A 15,454-nucleotide genomic window follows, 5' to 3' on the forward strand; every position below is an offset into this window, starting at 1 on the left:
AAAGCAACTAAGAAGTGATTGCAGTAAGAGTTTTTTGCCCATACAAAAGTATTTCTTAAATAACTTTTACAATTTTTTATAATACCCTAATAAAATGCTTTAAATTTAAACAAAATATGAAAGAAATGTAATTTAAATTATTATGAGGGAGTGTTAAGATTGGAGAAGTGCTCTAAATTATAATTTCACTTTTGAAACAATAAGATTTATATGTACATAATGAATAATTATTTGATTGTCAATATCCGTTTTCACATAAAATACACAACATCAATTTAGCTTTAAATATGTACTATATAATGCGCATCTAACCTCACCTCAATGTACAGACAAAAATATAGTTGAAATCAAGTGTGATTATTTAACAAATTGAAGGATATTTAAAACAAAATACGATCACGTTTGTAATGTAATTGTGATATATATAATATGGACACATTTACAACAGTAATTAATTCCCAAAATTCGTTTCGGCAGTTTTATTGTGAAACTGCAAATTTTTTTCTTTGTTTACAAGTAAAATAGTTTTCAATTATTGCGATATTGATTTATTTTAACATTTATTCAGTTGAATTCAATTCATGTTTTTAATTTTATGTTATATTGATTTTAATTTAATTGAATTTAGCAAAATCCAATTTATTTGTATGTACTAATAATTATAGACCCCGTTATTAGCTAATTATTTTGCTCTAATTTGATTTGATTAACTTAATACGTCAAATTTATATTTATTGAATGATTCACTAACAATGTTTCACTTATAAATGAAGGAAAATCTAAATACTTTAGAACCGCACTTCAACGTTACAATTTGGCAAAACGTTTAATACAGTTCATTAAAAAATTCCCAAACTATTCCAAAATATAAGTTTTGAAATTAAGAAGGAAAACGTTTACTTATTTTAACCAGTTTTTAAAGTTAAACTATGTTTTTTGAAACCAAAACAGTTTAAAAACCAAAAGTTGTAAGCATGTCTCTGAAAAACTTTTCCAGCTTTTCGACAACAGTTTTATTTTGTTATTCATGTTAGCCTAGTTGGAAATGTCAAATGTTTGTGATAACTTTGCGTGTCGTATCAAAAATTTTCAGCATTTCCTTCCGGCAACTTTCATTCAGATAATAGAAATTCCGAAAAATTTCAATTGTTTTTAATTGAGTATCATAATGAGCAGCAAAATGATGAAAATTCTGCTGGATATTGTGGTGAGGAGTGAGGCCAATGGACGATACGTGATGGCTGTGAATGCGAGGACACAAAAGCCTGGCCAAATGGCCGCAACAACGACAACGACAACAAGAACAACAACAATGGTGGCAGAGCAAAAGCAGCTGCAACAAAAACAGAGTCAACAACCAAAGGAAGAGACGAAGCAATTGCAACTGCCATTAGCTGGCGAATTCGTGAATGGACAGCCAAGTGGCACAACAACAACAACAACTGCAACAACAACAACAACTGGTGCCCCCAGCGACAAAGAGAAGAACGACAAAGGGAATGGCTTTGTCGATGCGAGCACCAAAAAGCAACCGCCAACTGCAACTGGCAACTAGCTGCATTAATATGCAATTAAATACAATTTGAATTTTAAATTGATCGCACAACAAAATACACATACTATAGAACATAGCACAGCGAGTGCTTTTAACTACGGCATTCTGGTAACTGGGTTGTGCAGCCATGTTTTATGCAATGCATTTAATTTTTAATGCCACACAGTCCTTGCACTCAATGTGTTGTTTAATTAGCCAACCTGCTGCTGCTGCTGCTGTAGCTGTTGCTACTTGGCAGCACAAAGACTAATCCCACCCGCATATCAATTCACACCCAACGCTTGTCGCCATATGCGTTTCGTTTTTTTGTGTGTTGTATTCTATTTGCCGAATCAATTCTCTACCCCGCCTCGTTCGCCTCTCTCGCTTTTGACCAGGCATTTATTGCAACTGGACTTGGGACTCGCTGCTCTGTTGGCCACCAACGCCGGCCGGCGTGCTCGCCCGCATGAATTGCCCCGCTGGCTATCACGGTGTGGATCCACGCAGTAAGTAAACAAAAACTTCAACTTTCAACACGAATGTCCACAACGCATTTCACATACACTTTCCTTACATTTTCAAATGTTTGCATTGTTAAGGACGGTTTATACACTTAAAGCAACATCAGCAGCTCTTAAAGCTAACGATTGAATATTTTATATAAAATTTCTTGAGTTATTTTATAATAAGAACACATATTTTTTGTGGCAAAAAATGTGTTTTTACTTTCAATTTACACTCCATATTCACTTTACACTCTCTTGGGTATTCTAACAACTCTCTCGTGATGTTAGTCTTACTCTCTTTATTACTCTTATATCTCTTTACTTACGATTACATAATTTTAAGCGTTGCGATCAGTCTTAATCGTTAAGCCAAATAAAACGGACGCTCGAAAAAGTAAAAGACATCTCTCGCTTGTACTCATATAGTATAAGCAACTTGAGAGTTCTATTAAAGACTAAATCTATTGGTAGCAGAAATTCGAAATTTAATCTACAAACTAACTATTTACAAATGCTACTAAAAATGAACTAGAGACTAGATTTACTCATCAGAGAAATTCGAAATATAGTCCAAGGACTGACTAATTTATAAATGCTATTAAACACGAACTCTAATATTTAATAGCTATGTACATTCTATAATAAAATGTGATATAACTCAGATACTTTATATTGCCTCTAGAACCTCTAGAAATTATAATACATGGTGCGTTCCAAAGTAAACAGGACTTTTTGAATCTAGCGCCCTCTGGTGGCGCCATATTTATGTCAACTGTTGCGTTAGAATCTGCTATCCTTTATCGACTTCCAGTCATGACATTTCATCTATTGGAAGTGAAGTTATTGCCTTTTAAGTGTCAGTATGTTTTTGTCATCGGTGCGAGAATGAGCTTCGAACAAAAAACCCAACACTAAATTTTGTTTTAAAACTTTTACCGAAACGTTTCAATTGATGAAACAAGTTTATGGCGATAGTTGCCTATCCCGTAGCAGAGTGCACGAGTGGTTTCAACGTTTTAAAAGTGATCGTGTGGACATAAATGACGATGAACATGTGGGCCAACCAAAATCCGTGATCACAGAAAATTCCATCGAAACTGTGCGTGAATTCATAAAAAATTAGACGAAATCATCATTGAAATTAATGGAAATAGAATTGAACATCTCCAAAACATCGGTTTATCGCATTTTGGCCGAACATTTGGGTGTGTGCACGGTTTGTTCCGCAGAAATTGACTGACGTCCAAAAATTGCTCAGAATTAAACATTCGAAGGACCGACTATTTGACCAAAAATCACATTTTAACCATCAACCACTCCCCGTATTCACCTGATATTGCACCGTGCGACTTCTACCTTTTCGGACAAATGCATTTGCCGATGAAAGGAAAGCGTTATGCAGACGTCGAGGCCATTCAAAAGGCTTGCACCGGCATACTGGAGGCCATACCGGGCAACGAGCTAAAACACTCGTTCGACTTGCTTTTGGACCGTGCAAAAAGCTGTATTAAAGCAGAAGGAGACTATTTTGAATAATATAAATTGATTTTGCCGAAAAAGCTATTTGTTCTGTCTTTTTGTTAAAAGTCCTGTTTACTTTGGAACGCACCTTGTAATATCAATATTAAACCTAAATACTCTGAAGCTCCAATTTTCAATAATTTTCATAGCTAACGGGGTCAACAAGCAGCTGCATTGCAAACGAAGTAAGGAATACTCTAAAATGACAATAAAGGATTCTTAAATGCAGCTATCATAATTAAGAAAATACTTTTTATATAGTACTTGCTCAGCAGATGAATTCCCAAAAGATTTCATTGCCCACTTCTTTGATCATTCATATTTGCTTCACATATAAAAGTAATAAATTAAATTTATATTTAATTATTTTACGGAATGACGCAAATATACAAAATATATAATATATTGCCATCTAGAAATTGTCATTGGCAATTTAAAAATGAAATTCATTATGCTAAGAGGATATATGGCAGAAAACACTTGTAGCTCTTTAAATATTTATCCAGATCAAATCAATCAGCATTTGTCATTTGGGGAATTGAGCATAGAAATTGAAATTGCAAAGCGAATCGACGAGTAAGTGAGTCAGGTGTTTGGTCACTAAGGTGAACTATGTGTAGCAAAAAAGCAAAGAATGGGATGTGCTCGTGCTTAGGTTTTAACTCTCGACTATTTTGCACCTTTTGATGATATTGTTGAGCCGCATTAAATGACGGCTCCGTTCCCATAGCGTTAAGCCAAGTGTGCTGAACAAGTGTGATTATTTCTATTTTTCGCTTTCAATATTTAATAAACAAGCAAAAGCCACAACTTGACCTGGCCTCGTTTTGTCCACCTTTACAATAACCCCTCGATTTCGATTGACATAATTACTGCTACAACGGAGCTGTCATTGACAACCCCAACGTTAACTCTGACTCTGACGCTGACGTTGTCATTGAAGTTGAAGTTGCTTGATGGAAGCAAACAGAAAGAACATGGACAACAAAGAAAATACCGAGATAAAACAGGGAAAAATCAAAGGTTATTGCGTGTCGAGTGTGTGCAAGAAAACTTCGGCTTGGCAAATACACACACGCGATTACAGTGCTGCCAACTTGATATGAAAAGTTGTAGCTATAATCTAGCAAAAGCCTTAAATAGATTTAAAGTAAGCTAAGTAAATCTTAAAGTCAACAAAAATCAATTGAGTGGTCAAATACAACAAATGAGCTGGGTGCTGCCAACTTGTCAACTTGGTGCTGTCAACTTGCCAGCTTACTACTGCCATCGTTCCATCTTGGTGCTGCTAACCTCCCAGTGTAGTGCTGCCAACTTGCCAGCTTTGTAGATGACTACTTGTCAGATTGGTGCTGCCAACTTTTCAGCTTGGAGCTGCCGACTTTCCAGCTGGGTGCTGCTAACTTGCCAGCTTTGTAGATGACTACTTGTCAGATTGGTGCTGTCAACTTGCCAGCTTGGGACTGCCAACTTACCAGCTGGGTGCTGCCAACTTGCCAGCTTTATTGATAACTATTTGTCTGATTGGTGCTGCCAGCTTGGGACTGCCAACTTTCCAGCTGGGTGCTGCCAACTTGCCATCTTCGTTGATGTCTATTTGTCAGATTGGTTCTACCAACTTACCAGCTTGGGGCTGCCAACTTGTCACTATATGTCATTATGTAATTTTGGCTCAGTAGTTAACTTACAAATAGCACTTCAATGTGCAAATTGAATAAAACACATTAAACTAGCTTTATTACCCTTTGCAGTCTTATCAAACGACCCCACAAAATTGTAATCGATTGTCAGTTTGGTCTGTTTTTATTTTGAACCCCTCCGAAAATTGTTTGACCCAACATTGTAGCTCTGTAATTCATGGGAATTGATTTTCGTAAACAGAGTTTGCCAACCGCAAGTGCGAGCTTGATGGTCATTGGGGTGGCCGACCCAACGAGACTGAACCAAATCCCGCTGGCTGGACCGATTATGGACCCTGCTACAAGCCCGAGGTCATACGACTCATGCAGGAGATTAAGGATGTGAATGTGAGCACAGTTCTTTTGCCATTTCCCTTAAAATTAAACTAGACTTTTGTATACTTAATTACTACTTAATTCGTTTGATCTCATTTTTATCGACAGCTTTATATGGATATTGCGCAGCGAACACGCACTCTGGAGATTATCGGACTATGTCTGTCCCTATTGGCATTGATCATATCGCTGGTAATCTTTTGCGCATTTCGATCGCTGCGCAACAATCGCACCAAGATACACAAGAACCTCTTCATTGCCATGGTGCTGCAGGTGATTGTGCGACTGACCCTCTACCTAGATCAGTTTCGACGTGGCAAACCGGAGGCGGCGACCAATGCGAGTCTTTCGGTTATTGAAAACACGGTGAGTAAAACCAAAAGCTAAAAAAAACATTTTCTTCTACATTATTATCTTAGGTTATTTTGGCAAATTTCGTTTAGTGTTTTATTTTATTTAATATGTAATATTAAATCTTAGAAGACCATTTTTGGCACCCTTAAAGTGAACGTTATTATTATATTGCTTTCTATAGTATATTCTCATCACTTTCTTTTGAGTCTTTGTACCTTTAAGCTACTTTGTATTAGTTATGTTTATTACATTGCTTTGTATTTTATATTAAATTTTTCCTCACTCGTTTTACTTGTAAGCTATTATATTGACAGCCTCAAAGTGAACCTTAATCAAAGCTATTATTATACTGCTATTGTATTTTAAACTTTCTTTCTGTATTTTTACTTTTAAGCCAGTATAAGCTTCAGTTTATTTTCTTGCCTTGATTTTTATATTATATTTCAGTCTTCTTACTTTCAAGCTATTATCAGTTATGTTTTTTAGTAAATCAAATAAAAGACAGTCTTACATACAGTATACATAATAGCAAATATATTCCTTTGCTAATCTTACTATATATTGTTTGGATTTTTAATTTGTTTACTTTTTATTAAGAAATAAAGTTCTGCTGATAATATTTCAATACTCAATAGCTGCAATATTCAATGTACGGAAAAATAGTTATTCACTTAAATACAATTAAATTCATATTTCAAAACATAAATTAATCTCGCTCTCTACATATTTGCAGCCGTATCTGTGTGAAGCATCCTATGTGCTGTTGGAATACGCACGAACCGCGATGTTTATGTGGATGTTCATTGAGGGACTCTACTTGCATAACATGATCACTGTCGCCGTATTCCAGGGCAGTTTTCCGCTCATCATCTTCTCGCTGCTGGGCTGGGGAATGCCAGTGGTAATGACCACCGTCTGGGTGCAGTGCACGGCCATCTTCATGGACACATCGCTGGGCGATTGCATGTGGAACTACAATCTGACACCGTACTATTGGATACTGGAGGGACCACGGCTGACCGTCATATTGGTGAGTTGGTCTCATTGACTGTCATTTCATTTCACTTAGCAACGCAAATGTCACGCCATATTATTACCTCCTAGGCACAGTGGGACAAATGCATTATTTTTATTCTATTAATTCATAAAGTGAACTATTTGATAGTGAACTGGAAAAAAGTAGACAATATTTGAGTAACTCGCACAGTAGTTTGCAGAAAAACAGAAATTTGAATATTAAGTATACGTAAACTTGTCATCAGCATTGTATTAAAATATTAAGTATACGAAAGGTTGTCAATAAGTACTCGACGACATACTCAAAATTAAAACCACATGAACATTTCTGTAATTTGCACAGTAATTTGCAGAAAAATATACTTTGAAATATTAAGTATACGTAAAATTGAGTTCAATACTAAAATATCAAGTATACGCAGGGTTGTCAATAAGTACTTGATGGCAAACAGAAAATTGAATGGTATGAACATATTTATGTTTGAAGTCCTTAATAATAAACATATGAACTCGCTTAGCTCGCAATCGTTGCGAAAAAAAACTAAGAATAAAATATTAAGCATACGCAAATTACACATAGAAGCATAGCACTCTTTACCTTCTTATAGGTATTAAAAGACCTTTTTTGTAGCAAACAGAGTGACTGACTTCTATGCTTTTCTTGCGTTTTTATACTTTAAGAATCTATTTCGTTTGAGGTTGATGCGTACTTTATAACAATATATTTCTTGTGGAATGCATTCTTCTACTTACAAATTCTTGCATTAAAAGAGCAACAAACTAAATCTTCACTTCTTAAATCTTAAAAGAGCAACAAACTAAATCTTCACTTCTTAAATCTTAAAAGAGCAACAAACTAAATCTTCACTTCTTAAATCTTATTATAAACTATGTGGAAAACGTTAAATGCTAGGCGCTTATTACTATAAAAACAAAAACTTTTGTTGACTTTTTTAGCTTGAAACTTTTATTACGATATTGAATTTTATGTTGGCAAAAATTTCATATCAAATCTATACGAAAGTGTAAGCAAACAACACTTCCATTTTGTGAATTATTTTTTAAAATTGATCAACAAAATTATATTTTACGTCATTTGAAACTATACTTCGACCGCTCAAAACTATATATAAAATTTGAATGTATTTCTTTAAAACGAAAATAGTATAAAGGTATAAATTACACATGCGTGCTTAGCCCACATGAAAATTCGTGTATTGATTAGATAATTTGTACCACTGTATTGAGCATTCTTTTTCGCATTTGTTTTGCGCTTCCTTTGCACAGCTGAACTTCTTCTTTCTGGTGAACATAATACGCGTGCTTGTGGTGAAGCTGCGTCAGTCGCAGGCCAGCGACATCGAGCAGACACGCAAAGCGGTGAGAGCGGCAATTGTGCTGCTGCCGCTGCTGGGCATAACGAATCTGTTGCATTTGGTGCCGGCACTGAAAACGGCTTGGAAATTCGCTGTGTGGAGCTATGTGACACATTTCCTAACATCGTTCCAGGGCTTCTTCATAGCGCTCATCTATTGTTTCCTCAATGGCGAGGTAAGTGCAACATCAAACCTTTCCAAAGTCACAACTACAGTTTCTCTCTCTCTCTCTCTCAGGTGCGCACTGTGCTGTTGAAGAGCCTGGCCGTGTGGATGTCGGTGCGTGGCCATCCCGAGTGGGTGCCAAAGCGTGCCTCGATGTATTCGGGTGCCTACAACACCGCCCCCGATACCGATGCACTGCAGCAGCCAGGCGATGCTCCGCCGCCAGCAACAACTGCATCAGCTGGCAAGCGGTAAGTATTTCCTCCATATATATAATTGACAATTCATTTGTGCCATAACAAGTGTATTTCGCGCAGTGTGTCGCCGCCGAACAAACGCTTGAATTGCCGCAAGGCCAGCAGCGTGAGCATTGTCATCGCCAAGGAGCCGCAACGTCAGCGGCTTGTGCAACAGCAACAGCAGCAACAGCAGCAGCGTAACAACAACAATTCGCGCAACATAATGCCAGACGATGAGGCATCCGCATCGGCAACACGCATACAGATCAAAGATGCGCCCTCGTCGGGACATCGCAACTGGATGATCGGCCTGTGCTTTCGCAGCCAAAAGGTACTGAGAGTACCGCCAGCGTCATCCGTACCACCCGAGTCAGTTGTATTTGAGTTGTCAGAGCAGTAGACCAAACCAAAACAAACAAATTAACCTAATCAAAAACAAAAACAATATTCAAATAAAAATACTAGTCCTAGCCATTAGTTTTGTAGTCTGTAGACCGTAGCGCCCTAAGTACCAACCAAGCAACCTACAACCTATTCACACACTTGTTTCCCTCTGCTCAGTCCACGTAGCCTATATCCTAAATTTAACAACTACATGCATACACTTTTTGTATAATACATACTATATATATAGCTGCTCTTCCTCTCCTGCTCTTCTTCTTCTACTAATACTTGCACATATGCCACATAACGCTTGCTCTACTCGCTCTCAATAGACAATACATCTCTCTCTCCCTCTCTCCCTCTCTCTGTACAAAGACCGTCGTTATCCTCGCTCAAAATTCTCATTGTTTTTCTCTTTTTTTATGGAAGGGCGTTATTAAATTCGATTAAAACAAAAGGGCTACTAAACTTAGCTTGAATTGAAATTGGCATTTACTTGTAAGCGTCCTCAAAACTTCATTGCAATTGGTTAAAAAACTTCAAAGCTATTCAAGATAGTTATCTCTAGTTCTAGCGCATTTCCTTTATATATAGATCCAAAAATATCTCAACCATCTGCAGTGTCCATTTGTATTTACTTTCACCCACAACATACACTTCGAAACTCGTTTCTAGGATCGTTTTTAGTTGAGATACCTTTCTTGTATCATATATACATATATATACTACTTACCATTTTCAAATCGACCAATGTATGTAATTGTCATTCAACCACAATGAACAAAACGCTAGTCAAACATCGCAATCGATATGCATACTATACTATACTATACTATATATTCTATATATAATTTTTATATATACTTCAAAAATATATATTACAAAGCTACTGTTAGCATGGTATTGAATAATTTTTTTCCAGCAAGAAACTATGCATAGGACTCTATCTGGCAGCATGTCTATATCTGCAACATTCGAAATACAAACAAAAAAAAAAAAGCAAAAATAATAAGAACATTTCTTTACAGTGTGACCGAAGTCGCAATATGAAATTCAATTCTTGATTTTTATTGTAATTTGCCAATTTTTAATGAAATCGTCTTTGTAAATATGTAAATACAAAAATAGTATTTTGTTTTTTTGTTTGTTGAATATTCTATGAACTCGGTCACACTGTGCATACATATTAAATTGGCAGCAGCCTCAAATTCATTTATTTTCGTTTGTTTCCGTTTCCGATTCCGTTTTTCTATTTGCAAATTAAATATGATCACGAACGTTGTTAGCTGCGCTTTGTGTTTGCAACACGCAACGCACACAAATTTTGCAATAATTTCTTCTGATTTTTTTTGCGATTTTTTATTGGATAATATTTACTAAAGTGAAAACGAACCACATCGAAAGCATAAAAAGTTAATGTCTATTTGTATTTATTTTTCTGCTCTCTCTCTCTCTCTTTCTCTTTCTTTCTCACACACACACACACACATCAACACAAACATGCATACAAATGAAACATATATGAAATATTTCTCGGAATCATCGTGTTTTTGTTTTGCGACATTTGTATATTTTGTTTCTATTAACGCTACTTCTGCAAATCCATCGCCCATTTCGACTTCTCTCTCGCTCTTGGTCTTGCTCTCTCTCTCTCTTTCTCTCTCTGTTTTCTTTTTTTTTGTTTGTTTTGTTTTTGCGTCTTTCTGCTTGTGTCATTTGCAGAACAAATGTGTGATGCCTGGCGCTCAAGTGTCGCAGCAAATATTTATGACGTCACAGTTGCCTGCGCTGACAACGATAGCAACAACAACAACAACGGCAAGCACAACAACACCAACAGCAGCAACAACAACGACGACGCCAACCGTTACAGCTCTTACTACAACAACAACTGCATCGGCAATTGCAGCAGCCGCTGCCGCCGCCGCCGCCGCAGCAACCGCAGCAGCCACAACACTACTACAGAATAAAAAGCAAACGCCGAAAGCTTAATATTTGCATACGTACATAAATGCGATCACACTTCTCTATTCTCGCTCTCGCCCACTCTCTATGTCTATTTTCTTCTCTTTCGCTCTCTGTCTCATTCGTAGCTTAGCATCTTAAGCTTAAGCTAAAGCTTTTAAGCCGCGCAAATTGTACTACAAGAAAACTCGAAACTGAAACTTGTGCACTTTTTAAATACATGCATACATATGTGTGTGTACATGTGTATGTGAATGTCTTGATATGTGTGTAATAATATTATATATACATAAATGTATACATATGTTTTTTTTTATATTTATCTACTTACATGTAATTGCAAATCAAAAAGAAAACATAATGTTTAAACTAAATTGAAATTACACATAAATTGATTCGCAAAATAAAAAAACAAACAATTTTTTTTTTATGTATGTATGCACGAAAATTGCAAGACAGAAAACTATTAATTGTACAGATGCGTATATACATATATATTCAGATGAACATACCACATACTTGTGTCGTTATATTCATATACAACAAAAACAAAAACAACAAAAAAAAAGAAAAACATTCGTACTTATAGAGCAATTATATTTACACATGCCATCCACATTTAATCGACACATGCCAAGGAAACTGATCAATCACAAACAAATGCTAAATAACGGTCCGATATTTGAAGTCTAGCGTTGCCAGACTGTTTGGTTGAAAACACAGCAAACTAAAACAGGAGTGTGACTGTCATCTCTCCTTTTCTCACAGACGCAAGTACCTGAAGTAATTTCGTCACACACACAAACACACACTGACAAACACGCGCGCCTTCGAAAAGCTCTTTGCAAAAGCTTTTGTGTCTCATAGTGGCGCGATTCCACCAAAGCAAAACATTTCATGATTCATATACAGAATGATACATTAAAAATAGAGAGAGATTACAATCCTTGGCAGACGCAATCGTAGCTGATAAAAGGAAAAATCCATTCACAAGTACAAATCATGCACATTTTGCGACTTAAGAACCGTTTACACTGACTACATTAGCTTCATAGTTAATGGATCATCTCATTGTTTTTTTTTTTGTGTGTCTTTTTTTTTAGCTAAGAACTCAATATGCAAGCCGAATTTAAGAAAAAAAACTAAATGAATGCAAATTATAACAACTACTTAAAGAAAACAAATGAAACAAAATGAAAATAACAGCAACATAACTGTGACAACTAAAGAAAACATTTAGCAAAAAAAAAAAAAAAAAAGAAATACAGTGGTCAATGGCAAACTATTACGTGTATAAGCAAAAACGGAATATAGTATGAATAAACATGATGATTTTATATACATATATGTATGTACATAATTAATGAATGTGTTTTCTCGCATTTTTATTATTTGCCTACTTAATTTTTTTTCTCTATTTTTTTTGCATGCACAAACAACTACTAAACGAATTTCAGATACCAGAATTCAAGATTAAGAACAAGAACGAGATCAAGTGGCAAACGAAGACGAGATCGATCGAAACAGATAGAAACTGCTTTATAGCCTTGCCTTGCCTTGCGGTTTTTGTTGTTTTCTTCTTTTTTGATCATACACATATTTGCGGCACGTGCCATGGAGCAACCATATCGATGACGCTGGAATGCCAATTTGCAACTAAAAGCAGCCAAATGAGACATTTTATGGCCCATCAAAATGATTCGTTTCATTTTGTTGGCTTTGCACAATTAAAACATAAATTTAGCAGCAAATTAACAATTGGTTTTCATCAAGCATCTCGCTTGAGAGAGGCACACGGCAAAAAAAAAATACAAAAACGTAGTAAGATATAAGATATATAGTACATACATTGCGAGATATAGATGGGTATAATATATAACATACAAATGTATAGTATTTTCAGCAATAACAACAACAAGGCATCAACCACAGAAACCACAACAGATATTAGAGCACATCTCAGAAAGCAACAGAAAACAGAAAGCTGCAGTCGAAAGCGGGTCGGTCCGACTGTGAAAATACTCGGTACCTAGGCCACGGTGATAAACAAGAATATGTTGAAATAAGAACAAAAAAAAAACAGAGAAAGATTAACAAAGATATTTTTAGTTGTGAGAAGATTAATAAAAGTATTTTCAGACAGACGGACTGTTGAAAGTAATCAAGAATATATATGTTATATGCCCTTGCAATTCACACAATGTCATTATACCCTAGCATTTCACAGATACCGGGTATTACATATACGGGAAAATTAAACGGGGGAAAAAACTGTGTGTGTTCAAATGTTCAACGGTACATTGATAGGAGAGGAGGATGAGGTAGTGTTTTCTTGGGAAGGGAAGTTTTGTTGTTTGGATCGTGCCTAGAACTAAAACAAGAGATCCTCATCGCCATCGTTCTCTAGGATATTCTGAGCCTCCTCGCTGGTGGTGACATTGTAGCCCTGGCGACGCAGCTCCTCCCTGGCACGATCCGCACACTTGCGTGCCTCACGCTTCTTATCCTGTATCTTCTTCAAGCGATAGAACTCCTCGCGCTCCAGCTCATCCAGCTCACTGATGATGTACTCAATGGTGCGATTGATGCGCGGTATAATCACTATATGAATGCAAAGAAATCAGTCGATGCTGTTAAGTATTTAAGAAAAAACAGACAGACAGACGCACCGTGCTCGATGGCATTGACACGCCTGTTGGTCACCTTGATGACATCGTCGAGGGTGACAAACGATGTCTGCAACGATGCCAACTCCACCAGCAGACGCACAGCACTCTGATAGTTCTTCTTCAGCTTGGCCAACTGTTGGCCACCGCGAGCGAGACCGGCCAACTCATAGGTATCAACGCCATCCTGATAGGGCTCGAACAGCGGCAAGGTCACACCGGCCACATTGTCCTTTTTGGTGCGTATCTTGATCTGCGCTTTGGTCACATTCTGCAGCACAATCTGATTGATGTCGCCGGTGGTGAATTTGACCTCAGCCAGCGAGAAAGCCGCCTCCTTCATCACCTGACCCATCAGCATTTTGGTCTGCATGCAAGAGAAACTTTAGCTGCTCTCCCGCTCTCTATCACTCTCTCTCTCCTTGTTTCTCTCGCACTCAACAACATACCTCGATGATCTTGCCCAGAATGATGCGAAAACGCATTTGTAAAGCATCCGCCTTCTTTTTAAGTAGTCCATGGCCCTTTGTGGCGCCCGCCAGACGGGATTTCATCAATGTTTGTGCACTGGTTAATAATAAAAACCAAAATGAATTCCATTCCACACTCTTTTTTGTTTCGCCATCCCTCTCACTCACCCGCGAGATGGAAATATGGGCAAACGATCTTTGGCAGCCATTATTTGTTGTTTGTTACCGTTATTCTTCTTGCCGTTACAGTTATATATAGAGTTATGAATTCAAGTTATTGCTGGGACAGCAATAATAACATAACATTTACAAGAAAAAATACACAAAACACTAAATGCACAGCAAACACACACAAAAATACCAAAAAAAAAAAAAATAATAAAGAAGAACTATCAACTATAAATAAAAACAACAAATTATTAACTAAATATATGCGACAAATACTAAAATAAACGGACGACGACCACGAGAGCAAGAAACGAGAACGAAGCGCAAAGCAAAGCACACGACAACAAAATGGGCCAAACGACAACCAAACGACAAAAACGCCAAACGGCGAAAAGTCGCTGTCGACGCTGACGCTCACGTTGACGTCGACGTCAACGTCCAAAATAACGCAGCGTTTGGGTGGATAAATTAAAGCGACCGTTGGGCCAGACCGCTCAGCTGTTACGCAGCCAGCTGGCAGCGATGGGCGTGACCAGCCTAGAGATGACAACGTGATCGCTTACTTGTTGATGCCTCACCGATATTTCTATATATCTGCTATAATTACGTTGATTTTATATTGCTATGATTGACACTTAATTGTAGTTTCTTGTTTTGTTGTTCAAATTTGAAGTAATGATCGAAGGTAAGTATGCAAAATATTGAAATATTTACTGCACAGAGTCTGTAAAATGAATATATGAACAATAAATAAATGAATCCTATACAATGGTTTAAACTTTAAAGCTTTATTTTATGTTCAGTTTTATGTTAAGATATTTTTTAAATATAGTTGATTTGTCAACCTATATATTATTCAATTTTCAACAACTTATATTCTAAATTTCACTTAATTATCATAGCTAAACAAAAGTAGTAGTTTATTTCAAGTTTAAATTCGAAATCCCAGCATTATTTACTGAAACGAATTTACAAATATAAACCAACCTTTATTATTATTATTAAATATAAGTCTAACTGAGGCTCTGGGAAATGAGTAATATGGATATACAATATATGAGAAATGTTCCT

At 36.6% G+C, this 15,454-nt stretch overlaps 2 protein-coding genes across 9 annotated transcripts in view; one reads left to right on the top strand and one right to left on the bottom strand.

The window, feature by feature from the left end:
- The window catches only part of LOC133847661 (PDF receptor), a 51,345-nt gene extending 39,054 nt beyond the window's left edge, over positions 1 to 12,291 (top strand). The window contains exons 1-9 of one of the 8 annotated variants that reach the window (XM_062282839.1): positions 1,452 to 1,663; positions 1,933 to 2,043; positions 5,446 to 5,591; positions 5,688 to 5,945; positions 6,667 to 6,963; positions 8,238 to 8,501; positions 8,564 to 8,742; positions 8,809 to 9,061; positions 10,837 to 11,902. In XM_062282839.1, the coding sequence (XP_062138823.1) occupies positions 2,004 to 2,043; positions 5,446 to 5,591; positions 5,688 to 5,945; positions 6,667 to 6,963; positions 8,238 to 8,501; positions 8,564 to 8,742; positions 8,809 to 9,061; positions 10,837 to 11,106 (1,707 nt within the window). In that variant the 5' untranslated portion in view covers positions 1,452 to 1,663; positions 1,933 to 2,003 and the 3' untranslated portion in view covers positions 11,107 to 11,902. Of the gene's footprint in view, positions 1 to 1,451; positions 1,664 to 1,932; positions 2,044 to 5,445; positions 5,592 to 5,687; positions 5,946 to 6,666; positions 6,964 to 8,237; positions 8,502 to 8,563; positions 8,743 to 8,808; positions 9,201 to 10,036; positions 10,805 to 10,836; positions 11,903 to 12,182 lie in introns of those variants that run through there. The other 7 variants (XM_062282832.1, XM_062282833.1, XM_062282834.1 and 4 more) reach the window with 7 other exon arrangements.
- A 491-nt stretch (positions 12,292 to 12,782) lies between these two features.
- LOC133847663 (V-type proton ATPase subunit D 2) lies at positions 12,783 to 14,716 on the bottom strand. Its single transcript, XM_062282840.1, has 5 exons — positions 14,660 to 14,716; positions 14,384 to 14,495; positions 14,195 to 14,312; positions 13,749 to 14,112; positions 12,783 to 13,680 (listed from the first exon to the last, which is right to left on the bottom strand). The coding sequence occupies exons 2-5, from the start codon at positions 14,422 to 14,424 to the stop codon at positions 13,451 to 13,453; spliced, it is 753 nt and encodes a 250-aa protein (XP_062138824.1). The 5' UTR covers positions 14,425 to 14,495; positions 14,660 to 14,716; the 3' UTR covers positions 12,783 to 13,450.
- Positions 14,717 to 15,454: the final 738 nt, after the last annotated feature.

Source organism: Drosophila sulfurigaster, chromosome X, assembly GCF_023558435.1.
Source record: "Drosophila sulfurigaster albostrigata strain 15112-1811.04 chromosome X, ASM2355843v2, whole genome shotgun sequence".
NCBI classification, from domain to species: Eukaryota; Metazoa; Arthropoda; class Insecta; order Diptera; family Drosophilidae; genus Drosophila; species Drosophila sulfurigaster.

Coding starts and splice junctions, on each gene's coding strand:
- LOC133847663 (XM_062282840.1), bottom strand. CDS start 14,424: ATGGCTGCCAAAGATCGTTTGCCCATATTTCCATCTCGCGG. Junction 14,113..14,194: donor TTCTGGGCAAGATCATCGAG/GTATGTTGTTGA, acceptor TCTTGCATGCAG/ACCAAAATGCTGATGGGTCA. Junction 13,681..13,748: donor TGTCAATGCCATCGAGCACG/GTGCGTCTGTCT, acceptor GCATTCATATAG/TGATTATACCGCGCATCAAT.